A 26,262-nucleotide genomic window follows, 5' to 3' on the forward strand; every position below is an offset into this window, starting at 1 on the left:
AATCACACTAACGCGGCAGTTAGGATGCTTCTAGCTGGTTCCACTCCTGTGCCTGCAGCACTAGCACTTTCTCACGTTGCCCAGAGCCCTGGGCGGGATGAGCGGACCTGAGCAGGACCACGGGGACCCTCAGGAACCTTTGCTCATGTCCCATTGGCTGCCCTGGGTCCCCTGCTGTCCCTGAGCTGGTCTGTTGCCTCAGATGGAGAGGCTCACCCTGCAGTGAGGTCAGTTCTCCAGATGGCCTGGTGGCTGCACAGAAAGGAGGGCTGAGGTGGGAGTTTGGGACTCAACCACTATGTCCACTGTCAGTAGTTTTATGGCTTTGTCGATGTTGCTAAGTTTCCACTGAACTTTGCATCTTTGCAAATGGAATAAATTCATGTGTATTTCTTTTTAACTTGTATTCGATACTGATCTCTCTTTAAGGTCAAAGAGAAAGTTAGATAATCTTTTCTCTCTTCCCCTCCACTGCCCTCCCCTCCCTTCCTCCCTCCTTGCCTTCTTCCTCTTGTCCCTCCCGAAGTATTTACATAGGTCCCCTACATGCCAGGCATTGTGCTAAACGCTTATAACACTCATGATCTTGTAAACAGATTTCCCAAGACTCCAAAATCAGCTTGGAAGATCTCCAACATTTCAGAGTTCATGACCCATGAGACTAAAGTTTCCTTGTAATCTCTCTCTCTGAGTCCAAGGCCCCCACCTTCAGATCTAGCAGGGGGTTGGTGCCTGCAAACAACGCCCTGGTCCTTTCTGTTGGTGGCATGGCCTGAATTTGTCAGGTGGGCTCAGTCTGCTGGAGAGTGTGCTGTCCTCATGAACATCCGCTTGTGCCTGCCCGTGTTCCTCTTGCCCTTGGGGTTTTCAGCATTTCTGGTGACTTACTGTACCTAAAGCTGACAGACCCCAAATTATTCAGGTGTCCTGGAATTTGAAAGACTGCAGATTAAATAGAGCATTGCTGAAAAGTGAAACATCTGTGTCAACCATTGTTATCTAATTTGGGGAGAAGTAGAATACTAGAAAGTGTTGATCCTATTTTATTTCAAAACAAATATCACTTCTGTATACTTGGACTCATTCGAATGAGTTTTTTAGCATTATTTAAACATTGTTAGAGACTTCCTTGGTGGCGCAGTGGTTAAATATCTGCCTGCTAATGCAGGGGACACAGGTTCAAGTCCTGGTCCGAGAAGGTCCCACATGTTGCGGAGCAGCTGGGCCCGTGCACCACAACTACTGAGCCTGCGCTCTAGAGCCCGCGAGCCAGAACTACTGAAGCCTGCATGCCTAGAGCCCGTGCTCTGCAACAAGAGAAGCCACCACAGTGAGAAGCCCACACACCACAACAAAGAGTAGCCCCCGCTCACCGCAAGTAGAGAAAGCCCACACGCAGCAATGAAGACCCAATGCAGCCAAAAATAAATAAATAAAAAATAGATAAATTTATTAAAAAAAAACATTGTTAGAGATATATAAATTTCCAATTATTGGGTAATATTTCAGTCTCCTAGTTTCTATTAAGGCAGTATCACTTTTGCTTTGATAAACGCCATAGCAGTAGTTCTTAAAGGGCCATCCCTGGGCCAGCAGCATCAGCACCCTGGGAACTTGTCAGAAGGGAGATTCTCAGACCCCACATTGGAGCTATTGAGTTAGGAACTCTGGGCCCGGGAGTCAGGCAGACTGAGTTTCAACAAGCCCTCCTGGTGGTTCCGGCCACGCTCAAGCTTGAGAAGGACCTAGAGCTGCATTTAAGAATCACGTGTGCGGAAGTAGATACGCAGTGGTCGTCTGCTCTGTGTGTGTGTGTCTTTGAGTCAGTGCTCAACGTTCAAAATTGGTTAAATGTTTAATAGTGATTGGACCTCCTCGGCAGCAGGTCTAAACTTTCCAAAGTGCAGAAGTGGTGCTTCACTTGTGGTCTTTTGGGTGTAGTGCTCCCTTCTTGACCTTGAGGCTCTGCTCCTGAGAATCTCCGTACTGGCAGGCTCAGTCAGGGAAGGGCTTAAAAACCTACAAGGAATAGAGCACATCTCTGGATGCTCTTCTGAGGATTTTCTCCACCTGTCAGAAGAAAAAAGGAAAAAAAAACATCAATTCAGTTAAGTGATAGTAATTGTTGTTTGACAGTTAGCCTCCATGGAACATCTCCCATAGTCTTACCAAGATTGATTTCCCAATTTTATTTAGGTTGGGAATAAAACATGGAATCTGTCATGTTGAGAGGCTCTGTAATCTCAGACTATAAATTGGCTCAGCAAGCATTTCAGTTTCTTGAACCAAAACATTTTGTTACAAGGAAGGCAGGGGTGTTTCTCAACAAACACCTTGGGCCCATATCTGTTCTCTGGAGGCTCATCCTGACGAGGGCGGCCTCCACTGTAAGCAGGTCCTTGGCAGCCGTGTGAGAGGGAACAGCCAGATGGGGTGGCCAGTCAGTGTGATGATCCGATTCCTGTCTTTCTGCCTCCAGGCACCCTCCCAGTGGCCGAGAGCTTCAGCTTCTGCTTGGTCACTTTGCTGTCTGACGTGGCTTATAGGGACCCTTCCCTCAGGGATGAGGTAAGTGTGTGGTGACTCGGTGTGTGTTTCTGTAAGATCTGAGAGTCCCAAAGTGATGACAGGGCAAAAAAAAAAAAGTGATTGGATTGTTTATGTTGATTTATTTCATACTGTTAGTCACACACATGAGAAATGTTAAATCCTGCTTGCAGTGCTTAGTCCCCTGCTGACCTCCCGAGTCTTATCTCGTTCAGCTTTTCCAATTGCCCTGTGAGGTGGCCAGCAAAAGGTCACGCGTCCTCCTGCCTCAATGCTGGGGACTGACGTTCATAGGAGAAGATTTTCTGGAAAGCTGGAGCCGTTCCTTCAAGTGCTCCAGTTTTTTTAGTTTTAGTTTATTTTGTTGGAAATGTTACTTAAATGTATTTCATATTTCTCTCCTTTTATTTATTTATTTATATTTGGCTGCATTGGGTCTTCATTGCTGCGAGAGGGCTTTCTCTACTTGTAGCGAACGGGGGCTACTCTTCATTGTGGTGCATGGTCTTTTCATTATGGTGGCTTCTCGTTTCGGAGTATGGACTCTAGGTGCATGGGCTTCAGTAGTTGCAGCACATGGGCTCAGTAGTTGTGGCTTGTGGACTCTAGAGCGCAGGCTTAGTAGTTGTGGCACACAGGCCTAGTAGCTCCACAGCATGTGAGATCTTCCCGGACCAAGGCTTAAACCTGTGTCTCCTGCCTTGGCAGGAGGATTTTTTTTTTTTTTTTTTTTTTTTTAGAAGGAAGGTTTTCTTTGTTTTATTTTATTTTTTGTGGTATGCGAGCCTCTCACTGTGGTGGCCTCTCCCGTTGCGGAGCACAGGCTCCGGACGCGCAGGCTCAGCGGCCACGGCTCACGGGCCCAGCTGCTCCGCGGCATGTGGGATCTTCCTGGACTGGGCACGAACCCGTGTCCCCTGCATCGGCAGGCGGACTCTCAACCACTGCGCCACCAGGGAAGCCCTGGCAGGCGGATTCTTAACCACTGCGCCACCAGGGAAGACCCCCTGTATCTTTTATAATTTTTAAAATCTCTTTCCTTACTATCACACTGTAAATTCTGTGTCCCTATTTCTGCCATTATGTTGGTCTCCACCCTTCTTTCTTAGTTTAGGTTCTTTATTTACTTGTGGGTTGGCTAAAGAGGTAACTAGATGCGTTAGAATCACATATTATTTAAAAAACTAACAGGGCTTTTCTATCAGTAACACCTATTGAAATAGGTCACCACAGAAGATGGTGGCATAACTTTAATACGTGAAATGGACGAAACATTGCTTTCCAGGTCCTCACTGTTCCGCATCATTTGACACTAGCAAAACGTGAGCAGTTTGGTGATGAACAAGTCACCTCAGACCAACTTCATTTTTCTGCCTGGATTCCCCAAGACTGGAAGCGGGGGAAGTGAGAGGGACTCGGTCTAGGTGCTCTTCATCAGGGCCTGGACCACACCTCTCCTGACATCCTGGGTCAGCAGTGTAGCGGAGGGCAGGGTTTGCAGAGCCACCTGAAGGACCACCCCAGGGGCACCTGGCAGGAGTCTCTGGTTGCCTGCCCCTGCGGTGAAAGCTGAACAGCTAGGACTAGCCAGGACCGGGGATGAAAATCCTGAAAGCAAGTCCGTCTCGTCTGTAGATGATTCGGATGCCAAGCTGGGAATCGAGGACCCTCGCAGTGAACTGAAGCTTATGCCCTGAGCTTTTGTGGGGCTCAGTGACGGGCAAAAAAATACCAGCCCTGCGGGTGGAGGGGCACAGCTTGAGGCAGCATGTGTGAGAGACACTTAAGGATTTCATTTCTCTGTGAGTTCATGGAGCCAGCAGTGTGAAGGGCTGCTGGAAAGCCAGTGTCATGTCCACAGACGTCTGGGGTCCATGCTGAGTCTGGTGATTACTCAGGGAGATCCCCAGCATCGCTGGAATAGTAGTGTGTTTTGTCTGAACACTGCAGTTGGAGATGGTTTCTTACACACTGAGCTATAGTGGAGTCAGGCAGGCCATCAGCAAGCACTTGAATCATAAGGAACGGATGGAAAGAACCAGGGGTGTTGAGCTGTGAAGAGAGATTGGGGGCCTGTCACCTGTTTCCAGAGTTAGGAGGCCTGTGGACCAGCCAGAGAGGGAGGGTTCTGTCCACAGAAGGTCTGTTGCCTGACCCCTCTGCAGAGCTTCCGTGCAGGGGATTATGGATCAGGAATGAGGTTGGACAAGAGAATGTCTAAAGCTCCCTCTAGTTCTGAATTAATTTTGTGATATTTATCTGATTTTGTTTATAAGTTTGTGTGTTATGTTTCCTTGGCTATTCCAGATTTTAGAGGCGCTTTTGCAGGTTTTGCATGTCCTTTTGGGAATGTGCCAGGCCTTGGAGATTCAAGAGAAAGGTATGTTTTTCTTTTTATTGTTTGTGATTATCCATCCCCTTGCTTTTCCCAGTCTTCAGATTTTCTGTTCTTTGCAACCAGTGTATCTGGTGGACGTCACCTTTGCTGCATGTTAGCTGAGAGCCCACGTGGGGTCATGAGCACAGGTCTGCTGCCTGAATGCTGGGCCACTTCCCCCTCTGGGGCTCGGTTTCTTCACCTGTAACATGTCTGAAGGTCATTTTTCCTCTGGTGTGAGGCTACCAATCTGCTCCCAGAAGGACTAAATGCACTGATTAAGTCCCGTAAGGGAGCCTGCTCAGGTGACGTGGCTGAGGGACTGATTTGGAGGTGCTGTGCGTGGTTAAGACCTCCCACCCACAGGCCGTGTCTGCAGCCGTGGTTGAGGATGGATGGAAAATACTGCTGGTCAGTGCCTGGGCTTGGGCCTGTTGCCATGGCTAGTTCTGGCCCTTGGACTTGCTGGTGGGGGGCCCTGAGATGGGTGGTCCCAGGTCCCCAGGTGGTGCTGCCACGGCTTCCCTCTGCCTTCCAGAATACCTCTGCAAGTACGCGGTCCCATGCCTCATAGGAATCTCCCGCGCATTTGGGCGTTACAGCAACACGGAAGAGTCCCTTCTGTCCAGGCTCTTCCCCAGAGTCCCTCCTCATTCCCTCCATGTCCCCGAGGAGCTGGAAGGTGTACGGAGGCGGTCCTTCAACGACTTTCGCTCCATCCTCCCCAGCAACCTGCTGGCGGTGTGTCAGGAGGGCACCCTGAAGAGAAAGGCCAGCAGCGTGTCCAGCATCTCGCAGGTGAGGCCATGCGCCCAGACCGACAGGGGACGGGGGCTTGTTAGGTGCCCACTTGCGTGTAGTTTGAGGGAACTTGGGGAATGTGAAGGGTTCTCATTAGAGTTCTGTTTAATACAAAGGTTGCCTTGTCCTTTTTAAGATTTATAAGTGAGTCATCTCCTGGGAGGTGAAGTGTTTGGGCACCAACTCTTTTCTGAGTGCAAGACAGTTGGTGCCTGTAGAGAATATGTAATTGACTCATGGAGAAAGACGGGGACACGAAACACTGACAATAGTCTGGCTCAGTCATCAGGTGTAGAATATATGGCTAGACACAAGAATTTAGAATTACAGTAGAGAACCTGTAGCCAGGGTGGGCTTCAGCGAGGAGGTGGGGCTGAACCAGGGCTCTGGCCAGCAGAGGGAGCCTTGTCTGAGACAGATCTGACTGAGGTCTGACTGGCCTTTCTTATCTGTGCGTGTGGTTGTGTGTTTCAGGTCAGCCCTGAACGAGGGGTGCCCCCTCCCAGCTCACCTGGAGGATCCACCTTTCACTACTTCGAAGGTGGGCTTCGCCTTTCTGCTGACCGAGCCCCCAGGCACTGCTGTTGTGCATCTTGAGTGTCAAGCTTTTAGAAAGCATTTATTTTCTATTTTTGATTAAACTTCTTAAACTTGAATCTAAAAATATTTCAAACATAGAGAAAAGTGCAGACGATAATATACAGGACCCCAAATGCCTGCCATCTGAATCTTAGTACATTAACCTGTGAAAGCACTGCTTTTCAGGTAGAAATACTAGCGGTGGGTCCTTCTCTTGTTTCTTGTTGTTTAAGGTCATTAAGTGCGTGGATAATATTAAAGAACATAGTAATGAGACTGCATGTAATCCCTTATGTTTAATGAGTAATACTTTCTGTAGAGCTTTGCTGTTCACAAAGGACTTTCAGGTAATTTACTGAATTTGATTCGTGTGACAGCTCTGTGCAGTGTCAGACACTTGTTAAAATAGCCTTCACCTTCTCCTCGAAGGAAGTAAGATGCAGATTGTGGGGAGGAAGTGGGGAAACAAGACCTCCACGCCTCATGGCACCATCCGTTCCATTATCAGTGACACCCCTGCATAAATCCCAAATCTTACACCTGTGGTTCCTGCAGCTCTGCCTTTTGCCTCCTTTTGTGTCCACCACGCGCTGGGTCAGCCACGCAGGATGTCATCCTCATGTCGTGGTGTGTGTCCGGGTCACAGACTTCTTGCCTTCTCTTATGACTATCATTATTTTTTACAATAAACTGGTATGTCCTTAAGGTGAACGACATGATGGTTTGGTATACATAAATGTGGTGAGGTGGTTACTGCAGTCAAGCCATTAACTATACATCTCCTCACATAGTCACCATTGTGTGTGTGCGTGTGTGGTTAGAGCACCTCCTCTCTCAGCGCATTTCTAGCATCCAGCACGGTGTAATTAGCTCTCTGGACTCAGCCCGCATAACCGTCATCTCCCCATTTCCCCACCTCCCGCCCCGGTCACCACACTCTCTGCTCCCATGTCTTTGAGTTTTTTAGATTCCACATATAAGTGAGAGTGTGCAGTTTTTTTCTTTCTGTAACTGGCTTACTTCACTCAGCATAATGCCCTCCAGGAATATTATTCAGCCTTAGGAAAGGAGATCCTGCCATTTGTGACAACGTGGATGAACCTGGATGTGATGCTGAGTGAGATAAGCTGGTCACAGGGGTGCATATATAATGGAAAACACATGGAGCATGTGTTCATGCACACTGTACATATACATGTTTTATGTAGTTTTCACACACATTTCATGCGCGCACACACACACCCTTCCCACCTTCTTCCCACCTGTTCCCTTTAATTTGGCCTCACCCCACCCCCAGTCCAGCCCCCTCTGTGGCTTCACCGTGTTGGCCTCCAGCGTCTCAGCTCCTCTCAGTATTGTTGCCCCCGCTCTGTTGTAAGCTGCCTCCTGCTGTCATGGCTCTTAACCTGTAAAAAGGTGTCATTCTTTTTTTGTTGTTGTTCTTACATGTCTGGGTGGAAAATATTAGGACATGATTCTACCTAAGCTTTGACCTGAAACACCCCAGTGAGAGGCAACCCTCCCCAAGGATTTGCAATCCAGCTTTTACTTCTTTTTTTAATTGAAATATAGTTGATTTATAATGTTGTATTAGTTTCTGATATATAGTACAGTGATTCAGTTATACATATATATTATATTCTTTTTCAGATTCTTTTCCATTATGGTTTATTACAGGATATTGACTGTAGTTCCCTGTGTTACTCAGTAGGATCTTGTTGTTTACCTATTTTATATAGAGTAATTTGTATCTGCTGCTCCCAGATTCCTAATTTATCCCTCCCCCACCCCCTTTCCCCTTTAGTAACTGTAAGCTTGGTTTCTATGTCTGTGAGTCTGTTTCTGTTTTGTGAATAAGTTCATTTGTGTCATGTTTTTTAGATTCCACATATAAGTGGTATCATATCGATATTTGTCTTTCTCTGTCTGACTTACTTCACTTAGTAACTTAGTATGATGATCTGTAGGTCCATCCATGTTGCTGCAAATGGCATTATTTCATTCTTTTTTATGGCTAAGTAGTATTCCGTTGTATATATACGTACCACATCTTTTTTTTTTTTTTTTTTTTTTTTTTTTTTGCGGTACGCGGGCCTCTCACTGTTGTGGCCTCTACTGTTGCGGAGCACAGGCTGCAGACGTGCAGGCTCAGCAGCCATGGCTCACGGGCCCAGCCGCTCCACAGCATCTTCCTGGACCAGGGCACGAACCTGTGTCCCCTGCATCGGCAGGTGGGCTCTCAACAACTTCGCCACCAGGGAAGCCCCCACGTCTTCTTTATCCATTCATGTGTCAATGGACATTTAGGTTGTTTCCATGTCTTAGCTATTGTGTATAGTGCTGCTATGAACGTTGGGGTGCATGTATCTTTTGTATTAGAATTTTCTCTGGATATATGCCCAGGAGTGGGATTGCTGAATCATATCAGCCTTTACTTCACATGGAATTTGAGTGTAAACAAAAGCAAAATCGATACCGTTGTTGGTTCTTGAGGGAGTATCTGGGTCTCATACTCCCACGACTGACTTTCTGGTTTTGCCCCGTCAGCCTCTTACTTGCCTGATGGGAGTGCCCTGGAGCCCGACTACTACTTCTCCACCATCAGCTCCAGCTTCTCCGTTTCTCCTCTTTTCAATGGCATCACTTACAAGGAGTTCAGTATTCCCCTGGAGATGCTCCGGGAACTCGTAAACCTGGTAAGCATAGCCTTGATGGATAGATGGACCACGGGTATATCAACCAGTGGAATTGCTAGTTGTGTCAGCCTATATTTCACAGCACAGCTTGGTAGTCACAGTTTTCAGATTAAAGAGGGAAGGAGGGACACATCCTCGGAGTTACTGTGCGGCATGTTCTCATTTGTCCCTGCAGCTGCCACGTGGGGCACAGCCATGCGTCCCCTTGTTAGAGGTGAGGAAGTTGGTGTCAAGTACCTTAAGGGCTAAGGGCAGGGCCCAGGCTCAGACTGTGGTCCGACCCCAAGCCCACCTGCTCTTGCACTTGACCCAGCTCAGGGGCTGCTCTGTTTGGAGTAATACAGAGCTAGTGTTTCCTGTCTGGGGACCTCTGTGTAACCTTTGCAGTCGCATCAGAGATGCCATTGTCTGAGTCCTGGAGTGGCTGGGCCTGTGACCCACCCCTGAAGTTGCCATGCTTGTACCGGGGTGCTGCATGGTGGGTTTGGGTGGGCCAGGACAGACTCCAAAGACAGGGCTTTCTGCTTTGGAACGAATGAGAGAGAAGAAGAAGGTCGGGGTGAGGCGGGGGCCAGGGACGTGGCGCTTGCCTGTGAGGAGTGTGAACAGAAATGGCCCAGAGGTGGTGGCTATGGGTGGAGAAGTAAGAAGATGACCCAGTGTCGGCGGGCAGGGTGGAGCCAGGGTGAGCTGCTCAGTAGCCGGCTGTCCTGAGACCCCCCAGCCGGCCACGCTGTCAGTGTCCCGACGGGACAGCAGCTCTTTAGGGTCGTGTCAAGAGATTCCAGTTGAAGGCTGGATGTCTTGGGTCGTTCAGGGGAATTTGTTTTTCAGTTTTTTTTAACTTTCAAGGTTAGGTTTTCTTCTAAACCATTTTTAAATTTCTTCTCCTGGCATGTCGTTTATCATTATCCATATGTTTTAAAAATAACCTTAAAGCACTGTAACGTGGAGGCAGTTTTCTCAGGCGGTTCTCGGTCGGCAGAACAGTTCTTCCTGTCCTGAGCACTGGTACAGAGTGGGGCCGGGGTGGGGGTGGCCAGTGCTCCTGTGAGGAATTCGCAGTGTGTGCTGCAGCGCCCGGAAGAGCCAGCGCCTTGGCCTGGGGAGGGGGCATCGTTGGCGCCTGGGGACTGGCTGTGACGGGGGTCTACCACATCTGGGAGGGGCCTCGGGGGGGGAAAAATCAGTCTTGCCTGGAGTCTCAGTGCTTTTGCTTCCTGGAAATGGAAACCTAATGTACCCAGATTTGAGGGAGTTGGTTCCTTTTCTGTTTTTATTTCATTCCCATCTATGGTAAGAAAGAAGTTCTAGGTGATGGCAGGATTAGGGACATTTGTGTGTGTATTGGAGCCTTGGGGCTCCAGTGATGTGCTCATTGTTGGCCTCTTATTTCCATCCATTTTTCACTGTGAGCTTGTGATATGGTTTCATACATCAGCACGATTTGTTCTTCAGTGGAATGAGCTGGCACTCCTGTCTCCCCCTATGTGTGCCAGGTGCTCACGAGGTCTCGTTTCCCTTGCAGGTGAAGAAGATTGTTGAGGAGCCTGTTCTCAAGTCCCTGGATGCAGTCGTAGCCACTGTGATGGAGGTACGTCCCTCTGAGGGCATCACGCTGAGATCACCTGCCGGGCACACCTGTGTGGGGGGAGTGGGGAGGGTTTGCAGTGGGTGGGGTGGGGCCACTGGAGTGAGGGAGAGGCTCGCCCTGAGACTTCTGCGTACGTTGCGGTGACGACAGCACACCTGCCACCCAAGGGCTTGCCCTGTGCCTGGCTCCTTTAGATGTGTCCCCTACCGGTGCCCTGTCCTGGCCCCTCAGCAGTGGTCAGGGTCTCTACTTCACAGGTGAAAGCAGAGGTTCGGGGAGGACTAACTGGTGCCCACGTCCCATGGTCAGCATGGGAGCTGGATTGCGGCCTGGGCCCCAACTCTGCTCCATTGTGGTCCTTGCCCCCACGGTGCCTGCAGAGCCACTGCCAGGGCTCGGGACACACCCCTCATCAGTCCAGGCACTGCAGGCCCTGTCTTGTGAGTGTGAGGGGTGTGTACTCAGGCATCTTCTGTCCTTAGCATGTTTGGAACCAAGGCCCACAGCTTTATTCATAAAATCATTAAATGTCGCTGCTGGGAGACCTCAAAGTCCCTGGGAACATTTGGATCAGCCCCCTTTTGTCAGGGTCCAGAGAGTTCACCAATTTCCAGGCTAATGACTGCTGTGGCCATGTGCTGGGCTCAGATTCCTTGTTAAGCCTGGCATTCTTTCTCTCATCCGATTATAAGACATGCAGCGCCTGGCACCACCAGGCTCAGTTATGAAGCGGGAAGGGTACCACCAGGGACCTCCCTGTGCTGCAGGCCACAGCTCCTGCTCTTCATGCACTCCACCCCGCTGTCTGCGGGCATTAGGTGTGTGGCCGGTCACTTGCCAGCTGGTCCGCAGCCCTCCTGCCCGTGGGCCTGAGCTCTCACTGTGCTTGCTCTCAGAGGTGTCCTGGTGTCCTTTGTTGGTGTGGGGTCGTGTGACCCTGGGCAAACCAGGAGGCCAGGGCTGGAGCTGGGCTGGCAGGCACAGCAGCCAGACGTGTTGGGCCTGAGTGCCGTCCGTGGTGAAGAGCTGGCTTGGGTCCTGAGGGGAGAGGAATGCCAGGAACATGAGGCTTTGGGGCCCTTTTCCCCGCAGAACAGAGCAGTTTCACATATTTTGTTTCATAATTTGGACTTTAGTGTAAATATCCATTTGAAGAATTGGTTTTGTGGCTAAAAAAAAGCTCGAACCTGAGTCACTGCAGGATAATCCTCCTCCTCATCCACCTTCACTGGCAGTGACTGTGATTATTATGTGCCAGATGTGACTCCCTCTCCTTGAACCCACGGCACACCCACTCTCAGCCGGGAAGACAGAGGCTGGCAGGGCCTTCATCACACAGCTCTGGGGCCCTGGGGCCGGGCTGCACCGCCCGGGTTCCTCCCTCCTGGCTCTGGGGTGGGACCCCTGCTCACCTTAACCTCAGCCAGTGTCACATCTGCCCTGCAGGGAGTCATGAGGACTGTGCCTGTAGGGCCATTCGCGCAGTGCCCTCTGATGGCACCGGTGCCCATGGGACACGGCCTCCACCAGCCTCACCCCGCAGGCCCCTTCCCGCTGTGGATTTGCCTCTGCATCTGCCTTCCCCGCGCTTACCTGTGTCAGAACTTTTGTAAATCGTGCCTTTCCATTGCACTAGACTGAGGGTGCAGAAAAATTAACAGCATCTTACTCAACTCACTAGACCTCGGATGAATTTTTTTCCCCAGAAGAAAACTAGCGTCACATTTTAGATGAGATTGCTAAAGAAAATTTAAAGTGAATTTTAGTTACAAAACGTAGGCCGAATCCGAAGGTGCCCCAGCTGTCGTGTCTATGACTGATGGGGACAGGGTGCAATGTGGTCTTGTGGCCCTGTGGCTCCTGCACCCCCACTCTCCTTGTTCAAAGATGCCTGGAGAGGGTGAGCCCTCAGTGAGAGGAGGTGGTCCATCCTCCAGGGGCCTGGGGCTGCTCCCCGCAGGCATCTCTGGGCAGTGTGAGCGTAGGAGGGAGGAGGGAGTCACGGTGCCAGTCACGCGTCCCATGCCTCTACCCGCAGGCCAACCCCAGCGCCGACCTCTACTACAGCGTGTTCAGCGACCCCCTCTATGTGGCCACATTCAAGATGCTACGGGACACTCTGTACTACATGAAAGGTGAGGGTGGGGTCCTGCCTTTGTGCCAGGGCTGCTTCACAGCATCTGCAAGGAACGTGGACACGTTCCTGGGAGAAGCAGGTGATGAGGGACATGCATCTGTCGTCCTGCCCCCCGTGCTGCCAGCAGCGCAGCCTCTTTGGTGGGTGTGTCTCCTCGGCTGATGTCTGACACGGACGTGTGGGGTCGTCCTGATCCCCTGGTCAGGCATACAGTCTAATGTGTCTGCCTTACATGTTTCAAAACATTAAAAAAAATGAGAAAACGAGGCAGTCGTGATCTTACAACTCAGAATAATTTGTCAGTAGCGGAGCTCACACACGGAGTTAGCAGTTCCTTCCAGGCTCTCTTGTGTGTTTTAAACAGTTTTCCTAGGCTCTTCCCTTAAGTTGCTGAATGTGCTTCATAAACAAAAGCTTTGATGACCACATGGTGTCCTGTGGGTGTCCCATAATCTCCTTAGCTGTTTTCCTGATCTGATTCCAAGCACTGCTGGGGCCTGAGCCTGGTTGGGGCCACCATGAGGGCTAGGTTCCCGAAAAGCGGCAGGTGCTGGCTGCTCGGCCTGACCCCGGAGCCTGTGGCCTCCCCTAGCCAGTCTGCTGCTGGCTTTCTCGGCCAGTCTGCCCTCTGCCTGTGCCGTCTCTCGGGTCTCCTGCACTGTCCAGGCCCGAGGACGAGAGCTGGGAGAGGCTGCAGACTGGGTGTCTTCCTATGCAGGGGGTCCTCCTCGGGCTGCATCCAGCTTTCCCACATCTGATAACTGACACCCTTTTTAGAAAGTATCACAGGAGTACTTCTCGTTAAGCAGACCAGTTCTGGTGATGGCACTCCCCAGGTTGTGTCTCGTGTTCAGGTTTGAGTGTATTGACAGCTTAAAACAAAGCATGGCTCGCATTTCGCTGGGAGGTGACCATTCTGAGTGTCAGGTAGCATGTGTGCAGGGCTGGCGTGCGTGCCCGTCCTGGCTCGCCCCAGCCGGCCTTCCTGGAAGCATGGTAGCCAGCAGCAGCTCCTTCTCCCTGGGTGTCTGTCGCAAGGGAAAGACCACGGCTGCTCACAGCCTGAATCTGTGCCTGCTCTCCCTCCTGCAGACCTGCCCACCTCCTTTGTGAAGGAGGTCCATGACTTCGTGCTGGAGCAGTTCAACACCAGCCAGGGGGAGCTCCAGAAGATCCTGCACGACATGGACCGGACCCACAGTGAGCTGAGCCCCCTGAAGCTGCGCTGCCAGGCCAGTGCCGCCTGCGTGGACCTCATGGTGTGGGCTGTGAAGGACGAGCAGGGTGGGTTCCCCGTGCCACCGCCTGGCGTGTCCTCCGCTTACGAGGAGAGGAGGGGGCTCAGGGCGGAAGATGGTGCTGGTCCAGGAAGGTGGGGGTTCGGGGGGAGCCATGCTCAGGACATGGGACAGGGTGGGGGCTGGCAGTGGAGGGATAGCCCACCCCGCAGGATGGTGTTGTCATAGCAGCAGGAAAGGAGCAGGGACGCCCACCTCCGACACTTTGTGGTGGATCCGCTTCTCAGAGTTAGTGAGCCCGGGGTTTAGTCACGTTCTATTTTGACTGATGAAGGAGTTTTTGTGACCATTGGCCTTTGCTAAAGGTCCGTACCCTCCTCTGTTCTGAACTTAGGTGCAGAGAATCTGTGCATCAAGCTGTCTGAGAAGCTGCAGTCCAAGACATCCAGCAAGGTCATCATTGCTCACCTGCCCTTGCTCATCTGCTGTCTGCAGGTCAGTCTCAAGGGCCCCGGTGGGGGTGGTTGGGGGCGTGGTGCTGACACCCGTCAGCAGGGCCGCCTTTTTTTTTTTTTTTTTTTTTTTTTTTTTTGAGGTACACGGGCCTCCCACTGTTGTGGCCTCTCCCGGTGCGGAGCACAGGCTTCAGACGCACAGGCTCAGTGGCCATGGCTCACAGGCCCAGCCGCTCCACAGCACATGGGATCCTCCCAGACCGAGGCATGAACCCATGTCCCCTGCATCGGCAGGCGGACTCCCAACCACCGTGCCACCAGGGAAGCCCCAGCAGGGCCTTCTTGCCGTGGCCAGGCTGTGGGGGGCACCAGCAGCGAGGTCTGAGCTGCTGCCTCTAGGAACTTGAACTAGAGTCTGATGTGGACAAGTTCAGTGCTGGGAGGCCACTGCTGACAGCCAGCAGGCTTTCTGCAAGTGGGGTCCAGGCACAGCCAAGTCCTGCGTTGTGAAGGCTGCCCTGCATCTGCCGGGTGTTCCCAAGGCCTCAGACGCCAGTCTGCTGTGCCGAGACTCTGACCTTGTCCCAACCCCACTGACTTCACGTCTGCCGTTGTGTAAAAGTAATGCTTGGTGCCCTTTCTCCCCTAAGTTTCTTCTAAAAGAAATGGACACACTTTAACAGTGAATCTCGCCTTTGGGTGGAGAGATTCCCAACCACCCCCTTTCTGTCTTTGTGCCCCATGGCCGGGTGGCCCTTGGAAGTCTGATTGACTTGGTGTCTGAAGGGGTGGGCACCTTCCCTGCGGCCCCTGATGGCCCGCTGTGCGTTGCAGGGCCTGGGCCGCCTGTGCGAGAGGTTCCCGGTGGTGGTGCACTCGGTGACGCCATCCCTGCGAGACTTCCTGGTGGTCCCGTCCCCTGTGCTGGTGAAGCTGTACAAGTGCCACAGTCAGTACCACACAGGTAACTGGCCGAGAGGCTGCCATCCCTGGGCTGCTCCTCTGCCTTTTCCTCCCAAGGCTTCCCCTGCACAACCCCCTGGGGTGCCAGGCCTCCCTCACGCTGCCACTGCCCCAGGCCCCGCTCCAGGCCTGCTCTTTTTGGCACCTGCCCTCTCTGGGGCATCCTGCAGTGTGCGTCCCATGTCCCAGTGCTGGGCCTGGAGCTCTGTCCCCTCCGCTGCCACAGGCCCAGAGCACGGCTGGTGACCAGTGTTAATTAAGTACCCTGCTGCGCACTCGGGTGCTGCAGTGGTATCACCATGCTGACCCCAGTCCCACCAAGGTAGTCCCACCCTTCAGGTGGAGAGAGACTGAGGGCCCTGCTCTCACGCTTGCCCACCCTTCCCACCTTCCTGCTCGTGAGCTGGATGCCCTCAGGCCATGCCCTTGCCTTTCTGCTGGAGCTGAGCTCCTAGGGGCCAGGACTTCTGAATCATTTCTTAAGACGTTGCTGTTTTATGTATTCATTGCTTTGTAACTTAAATGTGCTTCCTTGATTTAAACATTTGTTTCATTCTTTCTGTTCTCTGACACTTTGGATTCTGAAATGCTTGGTGAAGTCTTTGTAAAGTGATTGCTTTTATAGCTAAAGATGATTACATGTGATTTTGGTTTTGAATTTCAAACACGGGTATGGAAAGTGACAGGCATAACCAGACAGATATTTGAACTTTTACTTCCAGTTGCTGGCAATGATATAAAAATCAGCGTAACCAATGAGCATTCCGAGTCAACCCTGAATGTGGCGTCGGGGAAGAAGAGCCAGCCGTCCATGTACGAGCAGCTGCGGGACATTGCCATTGACAACGTCTGCAGGTGGGCGGCCTCGGGGTGAGGGGGACAGGGGCGGAGTGTCAGGCAGAGCCAGAGACATTATTGTTCAGGGAAGCTTCTAAACCTGCACTGGATCCGAAAAGGGAGATTGCTACATGTTAAAGAAAAAAAAAAAATTTCCTGCCTTTCTTTTCTTGATCATAAACGTAATAAAAAACAGAGAAAACCTGTGATTTGTAGAAAAGTAGACAGAAAAGAATTATCCCTTAGCCCATCATCCAGAGTGATGACATGTGGTCCTATTTCATCTTGTTTTCCATGTGATTTTTGGTATAAATGAGAGGTTTTACGTGCCCGAATGTCCCTTCAGCACCAGCTCCATCTGTGTGAACTCTTGCTGTCCACACTTGGGGACCAGATACATTCTGATTTGCAGGAGACGTACCTCTCCTTGTCTGAGTCCTGGCGCCTTGCTCTCGGGGCCATCGGGCTGGAGCCCAGCTACTCTGTCAGACTGTCTTCTCTGACTCTGTGGCCTGGGAGCCAAATGTGTGGGGAGCGAGAGATGCTTGTAAGATTTCATGCTCCTCAGGGCTGTTAGATTTCCCCTTCTCTAGAGCATAAGCATTTCTCCATACTATTAAAACCTCGATATGTAATTTTAACATTCCCTCAGCCACCGTGGGACCATCTGTCTTTCGAATCAGCTATTGTGACTTTTGTTGAGAAACGGAATTTTAAATTGGAATTGGCATGAGTATGACACCCTAAGGGAGACCGTTCTGGGCAAGATAATGAAGTTACTATTTTCAACTGAGATACTTGTCAAAGGGTGAAATCTACAGCTGTTCTTTGAATTCATTCTGTGTAATGATGTTCATTCAGATTTCTGGGGAAAGAGTATTCAGAGCGGGTCTTTAAACCTTGCAGACCCGAGACAGGAAAAACTCAACCAAAATCAAACACAAAATGCTCATCTGGTTATTCTGATGCCTCATTCTGCTTGGCCTCCTCCTTGCTCAGATGCCTGAAGGCTGGCTTGACTGTGGATGCAGTGATCGTGGAGGCCTTCCTGGCCAGCCTCTCCAACCGGCTCTATATCTCCCAGGAGAGTGACAAGTACGTCCTGTCCTGTCCGGGGGGGTGGGGGCGGGGGCAGCTAGCTGGTCCTTTGCAGGCTCATGGGGCCGCTGGCATTTGCACGTCTATGCCGCTTTCTGGCACAGAATGGCGTCGGGCATTGAGTCTGTCCCGCGATGTCTGCTGAAGCCCACCTTCGAATGTCCACCCTGGACACTGGGGGAAAAGACCTGTCTTCCCGCCTGGTGCTGGTGATTGCAGATCCCAGGCTGTCACTTTCAGATGGACGCTTCCTCTGAGAGACTGATGACCCTGGGGTCCAGGTCCTGGCTTCCGGCTTCATTTCCCTGCTGCGTGCTGGAGCACCATTCCCAGGGCGTGTCTGTCCTTCCCTCCCATAGGGATGCTCACCTGATTCCGGACCACACCATCCGAGCCTTGGGCCACATCGCAGTGGCCCTGAGGGACACCCCAAAAGTCATGGAGCCGATCCTGCAGATCCTACAGCAGAAGTTCTGCCAGCCCCCCTCCCCGCTTGACGTGCTCATCATCGACCAGCTTGGCTGCCTGGTCATCACCGGAAACGTAAGCACGGCCGGGAACCCACTCTCCCTGGGCAAGCTTCGCGAAACTCCTTGATTCCCAGGAATGTGGAAATACACATTAAGCTTACCCTGCGGAAGAGTTAAATGCTCCCAACTTTCTTAACACCGAATGGTGAGATTTTTTTCCAAGTAAAGGAGAATAGTGTAATGGTTCCAAGAGTGCCGGAGAAAGAGGTTTAAACTATTTTCTTGCCGATGTTAATAGAATAGAATGGAAATGGAACCTATTCCACTCTTGGTGTCTAAGTTGAGGTTTGCATAAACCTTTAGGAAGGGCTGGCCTTGATGCTATTTCAGGCCCCACTGTCCCTGGTCCCCAGTGTGTCCCCTCTGGGTGTCCATGGAGGGCGCTCCCAGAGGAGATGTGGTCACATGTCCCTCACTCTTTTCCAGCAATACATTTACCAGGAGGTGTGGAATCTCTTCCAGCAGATCAGCGTGAAGGCCAGCTCTGTTGTGTACTCTGCCACCAAAGATTACAAGGACCACGGCTACAGGTAAGTCTTCGCAACCTCATTGTTGCTCTCGATCCTTTGAAAATGTGAGATGTGGGGACTTGTCTTTTAAATAAACATCTTTTCTTACAAAAGCACTACATGTTAGAAATACATGTACCCAGGCGGGAATGACCCGCACAGGGCCGCCCCTGAGCTAGCATCTCTGAGCTCCTCACCCAGTGGGCACAGTGCCCCCGGGTGACCGTGTTCTCACAGAGCAGAACCAGCCTTCCTGCCTGTCGTCATCTTAGATGTCAGCATGGTGTGCATCAGGTGGCAGTGCCGCAATCTGTCTGGCCAGCCCTAGGCCGCACATTAGATAGTTCTCCAGTGTTTCTGCTGGTTGGTGCTGCATACCTGTGCGGTCACGGATGCTCGCCTCAGGGTGGATTCAGAGGGCAAGGGAGGAGACGTTGACAGCCCTGGGTGTATGATGTTTGCGTGAGTCCTCGCCCTCCCCAGGGATGCCCCAAGGACGAGACGTGTCCTCCTGTGTTTGGAGGATCTCATGGACTTGGTCAGATGACATCAGGAGGGCGGTGGGCAGGGCAGAGGTTCTCCTCTCCCCTCCTGACCACTCCACCCAGGGGAGGGGGTGGGAGTGCGGCTGTGTGAATGAACTCAGGACATGCTCATCTTCTCTGTGCCTTAACTTCCTCACCAGCTGTGTGGGTGTATGAGGCTGTGTGTATGCATGTGACAGCTCTCAGCACAATGGCTGCTTCTCTGCCTTCTCACTGCCGCTCCCATGGGAGCGCCAGCCACTGGAACGCAGGAGTGGCCTTAGGGGGCCGCCAGCTCACCTCCCTCTCCTGTCTGTCCGTTCTGGTCTCTGCAGTGACACTGACACACAGACCAAAACCTCTTCCCCTTGCATCTTGCTCCCAGAGCAGCTCCTGCGCCTCCTCGCCCCTCCCCTCCGTCTTTCCTTCTGACCTCTGATCCCACCTCTGCCTCGCTGCTCGGCCTGTGCCATGTACGGAACTTACCAGTTCCTCATCTTCTGCCACATTTCCTTCCTAAAGCACTTTCTGACAGTGCCACCCACAGTAACTGGTCTCCCGCCGGAGGAGGCATCCACTGCCATCCGTTTCCCCCCTAGAGATTTGTCTGGGAAGGTGCCTTTTGTCCTGGCTGCCGTTGCTCTGTGATTTTGGGGGCAGACAATGTGCTACATGCTTCACAGGGACTGTTTGATTCCCCCACGCCCTGCAAGGAGGAAATTATTATCCTTGTTTACTCAGGAAGAAACTGGGCCTTAAAGACCTGAGCTACTTGGCACAGCCCGGCTGCAGCAGCATCCAGCTGACCTGGCACTCAGAGCCTGGCCACCCCACTGGTGTGCAGTGTCAGCTTCCTATTCAGGGTTTACATGGGGTGACGGGGTCGGGGCAGGTCATCAGGACCACTGAGCACTTCCTGAGTGTCTGGTGTGAGCTGACCCTAACCTCAGCCCCAGGTGGAGGAGGAAGTGTCGTCAGGGTTTCCTGGGTGGTGGTGATGAAGGGAGACTGTAACTGGAGGGGAAGTGGGTCCCCTGGAAGTGCCGGGGAGCGACATGCCCGTTCTCAGCTGCGTGGCTGCCCAGGCACTTGGAGGAAGTGTCCCGAGACTGTCAACATGCCCCAACACGCAGGCTCCTGGAAGCTGAACAGCCCCTGGGCCCCCAACTTGTCTCGGGGGAGGTTGGGGTCTCTTCCGCAGCAGCTGACTTTCCTTCAGGGCTGGTATCCTCTGGTGGCATGTCCCTCGCCTTGGGGGTCTTCGTTCACAGTACTGGGGGCGGGCACTGTGGCCGTGTCACTTCTCTCCCACAGGCACTGCTCACTGGCTGTGATCAATGCCCTGGCCAACATCGCGGCCAACATCCAGGACGAGCACCTGGTGGACGAGCTGCTCATGAACCTGCTGGAGCTGTTTGTGCAGCTGGGGCTGGAGGGCAAGCGGGCCAGTGAGAGGGCCAGCGAGAAGGGGCCCGCCCTGAAGGTAGGGCTCAGCCCTGGGCACCGCCTTGAAACCTGTGCTTTCTCCCTTTACCTGGTGACATCAGGAACGGGGGACTGGTTCCTTCCCAGGGTGCTGGCGGGAGTGAACAGACAGACGAGGGGCTGCCCCTGCAGGCTTAGCGGGACAGGCATGGGAACAAAACAGGGACGTCGGGTGGTCTCAAGGCCTCTCTGAGGTGGAAGCGAGTGAACAGCAGCCTCGAGTGAAAGTCTCACCTAGGAGCGAGGGGCTGGTGCAAACAGGGCCTGAGACCCTTTGCCCTGCTCAGCCCTGCCTTGCTCCCCGCCACAGCAGGCTAGGCCACTGTTCCTCTTGTCTCCTGAGTGGGGCCCAGCTCCCTGTGCCCAGGAGATGGGGGCTCGAGGGTGTTGGGGAGACACCTGGAGCCCAAGGAGGCCGAGGCTGTACCCTGTTGAGGGCTCCAGGGCCCAGCTCCCCCACCCCCACCCCCACCACTCTCACTGCATCTCCCGGGCTCAACACTCAGGTGTCCTGCTTCGTTCCTCGGCTGGGGTAGGGGCTCCTTGGGTGCCGAGCTGAGCTTGCCCATGCACCCATCCCCCACCTACAGTGACAGGCCAGGTGTCTGTGGGGCAGCAGTGGGGGGTGGGGTGGGGTGGAGACTGGCCAACACACTGACCACCAGGAGCTGAGGACAGAAATCAAGAGCTGGGGGGACACCAGCTTAGGACTCTGTCCCCACCCCTGCATGGCCATGGGGCCTCGGCAAGGTGTCCTGACCCTGTCCATCCCTGAAGATGGAGCAGCCCTGCTGCAGTGGGCAGTCGATGCCCTCATGGTCAACTGAGCAGCTGGGCTTCCCGAGCCGGGCTGCTCCTCATGTGTCTGGCCAGGTGGCTGACTTTTTACTTAGTTTTTTTTTTTTGCGGTACGCGGGCCTCTCACTGTTGTGGCCTCTCCCGTTGTGGAGCACAGGCTCCGGACGCGCAGGCTCAGCAGCCATGGCTCACGGGCCCAGCCGCTCCACGGCATGTGGGATCTTCCTGGACCGGGACACGAACCCGTGTCCCCTGCATCAGCAGGCATACTCTCAACCACTGCGCCACCAGGGAAGAGCTCAACCACTGCGCCACCAGGGAAGCCCTACTTAGTTATTTTTAAGTAACCCCCAAATTTTCCCAGACTTGGAAAGAATGTGTGTTCATTATAGAAAAGATACAGAAACCTATAAATAGTAAAAATTTCTCTCCTCAGATCCAATCGTCGTTAACCTTTTGACAGACTTTCTCCTAGGTGTTTTATGCAAATCTATTTATTTTACGTAGTTGGCACTGTGTGAGAGCATACTTTCTTACATTTAATATTTGATCTGGGCACTTTTTAAGGTAACAGTGCTTTTCAGAGCGCAGTCTCTGTAACAGCTTGTGATATTTGTGCAGAGTTGTCACGGTTTATGTAATCCTTCTCCTGTTTGACATTCAAATTGTTTCCCTCTTTTGCTGTTAAGATGATGCATCTTCATACATGTTTCTCTGTATATCTTTTTCATTGTTTCGTGTAGATTAAGGAATTTCAGTTTTCATGACACTGTGTCAGGTCTTTTTTTTTTTTTTCCTTTTCAATGAAAGAAGCGTGGGCTCATCAGTGACTCAGTTCTGTTCTCCTCCAGGCCTCCAGCAGCGCGGGGAACCTGGGCGTCCTCATCCCCGTGATCGCTGTGGTGAGTACCCGCCCATTGGTGTCTCGGACTCAGGTGTGGTGCTCGTGCTGAGTGCTGCCCAGAGACCTGCAGCGAGTTCCCTGAAAGGTGCTGTTCTGAGGCTGCAGGGATCCTGCAGCTGTTGTTGTGTCTCCGATCTTCCGCGACTGCCCCGTGGGCATGTGCCTGCTGTGGCCTTGCTGCCTCGCCCCCTTTCTCCATGCTTGGCCGAACCCCTGGCCAGCTGACCAGGACCCTACTGCCTGTTCCTCAGGTGTCTGGGTCTGACTTAGGTTTTCCCTGAGCTCCCACCCGGCTCAGGTGCCTCTGACTATGGCCTGCAGGTGCTGCTTCCAACCCCTCCCCCCACCCCCAACCCCCCATAGTGAGCCTGGGGCCTCTGGTTGGTGCCTGGGCCTTGGGGCTGCAGCCCTTGGTGCCCTGTCGGGGATGGCTCAGGCCTGTCTCTGCCGCAGCACTGCCGCAGTCAAGGGCCGGTGTCCGTCTTGTCCTGTCTCAGCCTGCGGCCACTTCTTCCCAAATGGCCCTTACAGATGTCACTTTTCCTGGCCCAGGCGTTCCCAGCTGCCAGACCTGAGCCAGGCCCGCATCCGGCTTTGTTTCATTGGTGATTCTCGAGCTCCCACTTAGCCTGCCTTCTGCTTAAGCCCCTGCTTCCGCCTCCAGTTCTCCCTCTTCATTCGAGCCTCGAGCATTTACGTGGGTGTCCCCGCACGTGGTGAGGTTGACCTCCGGCTGCGTGGTGACCCAGGGGCGTCGAGGCCCGGTGGACGTTTGGGGAGCCCTCTCCTATCTCTGCAAAGTAGTTTCTGTCTCTGCTTCTGTGGGCATTTGTCATTTGAGTCTGGGGACCGTTGGGGGTCCAGTGTCAGCCGACCAAGGCGGATGGGAACCGGCAGCTAACTGGCTTATCGTCCCTGGCTCTGATAGTGAGACTGATAGTCGCGGACTATGTCTGGGGTGGGGGGGTGGGGTTCCGTCTCGGGCCACCCCCACCCTCTGCCTGTCCCCTCCTCCCTCCCCTGAAGGTGGCTGACTCAGCCGGGCTCCAGGACAGCATCTCTCCCCAAGCGTGCTGCAGGGTTGGAGCTTGGGCTTGCCTCATGCCTCCCACTTTCCCCAGGAGCCCTCCCACCTCTCCCTGCGGTCAGGGCCCCCACAGCCCCTCGAGGGCCTGTGGGTTGCTGGGACCCTGCCGGTTTACACCAGCACCCACAGGTCGGTTTCTAAAGACGTCATGGTTGACATCGACTCGCGCACAGTGCATTGAGAAGCGCCACGAGGACACTTTGTTGGCCTGGAGGGAAGGGCGAGGGGCATGAAGTCCTTGGCCCGTGGAGGGCTCCATGGAGAGCAGGTTTGGTAGGCAGGGAGCACGCCCGGGGGGCCTCTCAAGTTAACGAGTTCTGGGATATTTGAGCCCCACAGTTCTCTGACCCGTATGTATGCCTGTGAGCTTGTAAGTGTGCTTGGCGGTTGTTGTTTGGAGTTTAATAAATGCATGGAAGAAGTCTATAGGGGACACTTCGCACTTTGGGGGAGCGATGACTTGTAGGTTTGGGTGGGGGCACACCAGTTTTAGGGTCACTGGGGCCGGAGTTGGACTCCTGGCCCTGCATGTGGGGTCCTGGGAGAGTGTCCCAGTCTCTCCGCACCTGCTCTGCCAGCAGAGTGTCTCAAAAAATGGGGTGACTTTCTGTGGGGCTGGTGCGTCAGGGCAGGTAGATATGTTAGCAGTGATAGGCTAGCACATGCTCACCTGAAACACCCGTGTCTCCTCCAATACGGTGACCTTTACATGAATGGAATAAGTATCGTCGTGTCAACAAGTTAATGGTTATATTGTGGAGGAGGAAACAAATATTTGATTCTGTTGCTCAACACAGAGCCCAGATGCCATGGTTCTTGCCTCTGCTCTCTGGTTCTAGCCCTCACCCTAACCCTGGACCTTCTGGGAGAAACTAACTTCCATAGTTTTTTTGTTTGTTTGCTTGAATGTTTTATACTTAAAAAAAATTTTTTTTTAATTTTTTATTTTAAAGAAAAAGATGCTCTGTTTTGGATTTTTCGATGACACAGTGTCTTCAGTGACTTAGTTGAGTGGACGTGCCAGTGGGTCTGGGCAGGAAGCATGGGTTTCTGCCCTAATGCAGCTGTTCCCTTATCAGTGATCTTGGGAGCCTGGGGTGGGGGCACCAGCTCACATGGCCTCCGAGGCTCCTTCCTGCCTGCGTTTGGTGGTCTTTGTCCTGTGACTCTGTGATGCTCTTCAGAAATGTCACTGATTCCATTGCTTGAACCTACAGCTGGAGACATAGTTGCCCCGCTGTCACAAAGCGTGGAAAATGTCCATGCACTCCACTCGGCCGGGCACCCGGGCCACTTGCAGCTTGTGTGGCCTTGGACAGGTTATTCTCTTGGTGCCTGTAAAAGGATGTTTGGGGACTAACACTTCCAGTCATAGACCTGTGTGAAAACTGCTCCCTCTTCCTCGTAGAGATGGTGTCTGTCCTCAAGCATTTGTACTTCACCTCAGGAAGGGAAGGGGGAGGGGCCCAGGTAGGCCCCCAGTTAGGGACCCCTGGGCTAGAAGTGGTAACCCAGGCACTGACCTGAACCCCTTCGAGACAGCAACCCACTTCATCCTCACAACAGCCTGCAAGATAGGGACTGTGTTATCCCCGTTTCACAGACAGGAGACTGAGGCACAGAACTTGCCTCAAAGTGCCAGAGCCGGAGTGGAACCCAGGCAGCCTGGCGCAGGCCTGTGCTCTGGGTTCATATCTGCCGCATGGAGGCACCTCGTTTCTGAAGGGGGCCCAAGGGCATTCTGAGCAGATTGAGGGGCTGGAGCTCTCTGACCCTTGGGGGTCGAAGAGGAACCTGGGCCACGTGTCTTCATGCCTTCTGGGTGGGGGATGTGGGGAAGGGCTGAAGGTGGAGTCTTGAGATGCACATGGGGGTGTGGGGGAGGAGCCAGAGGAACCAGCAGCAAGACCAGAAGTGTCAGACAAGCCCAAGGGAGGACAGTGTTGACTCAGAATAGAGGAGGACTTGGAGAGGGTGGTCAGCAAGCCTAGGTTCCCTGAGAGGGCAAGAGGGATGACAGGGAAAGGCCCCCCTGCCCTGGGTGGCAGACACTGGACGGGCCCTGGCTCAGGCAGTGTGGAGGGGGCAGGGGGAGAGGGTGAGGGGTGAAAGCAGGGCCGGGGTGGGACTCAGGCCTGTGGCTGAGCGTGCCCCCTCTGTAACAGTGGAAGCCCCAGGTTGGTGTGAGGATGGGGATAACCCAGCCTCCACATCGGGGAGCATTCTTGCACCCCTTTGCTGCCTGTGACTGTGTCAGTCTCGCTGGGTCAGAAGCCCTCTGTGGAGTCAGGCCAACCAGGCTTTGACCCCAGCCCACTGCCCACTGCAGGCCCATGGGGTCCCAGTCTGACGGCCACACGCGTGGCAGTTGTGAAGCCCCCGGCGCTGTCCCCCGCCCCGCACTGCGGAGGCCTTGCGCTCTTCTCCCTGAGCAGCCTGTGTGGATTCCACTGGTCTTGCCCTGGAATCAAGGGTCCAGAAATATAGTCCTTGGATGTCACCCGTATTCTCGAACCAGATGCACCACAATCACGTCTGAGGGTCTCCCTGTGTCTGGGGATGGAAGCTGAAGCGTGTGCCGCACATACAGACTGGTGTTTCCGGAGCCCCCAGGCAGCTCCATCCACGCCCCCCGCCCCCGCTCCCGCCCCCAGGATGCAGCAGCACTGCCACATCCGAGCCCGAGGACGTGCCTGCTCTGGGTCACTGTTGGGCACTCAGGTCACTCTGTTGATGTCTAGCACTGCTGGGGTGTCTTCTATTTTGAATGTGGCCTTTTTTAGTTATCTGACCTTATAAAAGTAGAATTATACCCAGTAAAAGTGGTGATGTTTATTTATCTCTAGGGTGGAAGGCATGGCTACGGGTACATGCCGTCCTCTGGGCGGCCGTGAGGTGAAAGCAGGTGCAGAGACATTTAGCCTCAATTCAGGAGGTTGGGCCTTGAGAGGACTGAGTCCGAGGCCAGGGCACCCTGGGCCTTGGGGAGGGGGCTCACTGTCAGCACTCTGGGGAGGGGGCAGCTCCTGCCCATGTTCCCTGTCAGGTGGGAAGCCCTGGGGGGGAAAGGCTTTGGGTGACAGAGTGGAGGAGGGGGGATGCT

General features: G+C 53.2%; 1 protein-coding gene across 3 annotated transcripts in view; it reads left to right on the plus strand.

Annotated features, from left to right (window-relative positions):
- Positions 1-26,262, plus strand: part of PI4KA (phosphatidylinositol 4-kinase alpha) — a 94,600-nt gene that overhangs the window by 25,456 nt on the left and 42,882 nt on the right. For 2 of the 3 annotated variants that reach the window (XM_065889925.1, XM_065889924.1), the window contains exons 4-19: positions 2,480-2,568; positions 4,855-4,927; positions 5,463-5,722; positions 6,200-6,266; positions 8,852-9,000; positions 10,529-10,594; positions 12,633-12,729; positions 13,824-14,015; positions 14,364-14,464; positions 15,259-15,388; positions 16,110-16,242; positions 17,224-17,319; positions 17,682-17,865; positions 18,279-18,382; positions 20,200-20,368; positions 22,020-22,070. In XM_065889925.1, coding sequence (XP_065745997.1) covers positions 2,480-2,568; positions 4,855-4,927; positions 5,463-5,722; positions 6,200-6,266; positions 8,852-9,000; positions 10,529-10,594; positions 12,633-12,729; positions 13,824-14,015; positions 14,364-14,464; positions 15,259-15,388; positions 16,110-16,242; positions 17,224-17,319; positions 17,682-17,865; positions 18,279-18,382; positions 20,200-20,368; positions 22,020-22,070 — 1,961 coding nt within the window. The remainder of the gene's footprint in view (positions 1-2,479; positions 2,569-4,854; positions 4,928-5,462; positions 5,723-6,199; positions 6,267-8,851; positions 9,001-10,528; positions 10,595-12,632; positions 12,730-13,823; positions 14,016-14,363; positions 14,465-15,258; positions 15,389-16,109; positions 16,243-17,223; positions 17,320-17,681; positions 17,866-18,278; positions 18,383-20,199; positions 20,369-22,019; positions 22,071-26,262) is intronic. The other variant, XM_065889923.1, reaches the window with a different exon arrangement.

The sequence above is a fragment of the Phocoena phocoena genome, chromosome 13, assembly GCF_963924675.1.
Source record: "Phocoena phocoena chromosome 13, mPhoPho1.1, whole genome shotgun sequence".
NCBI classification, from domain to species: Eukaryota; Metazoa; Chordata; class Mammalia; order Artiodactyla; family Phocoenidae; genus Phocoena; species Phocoena phocoena.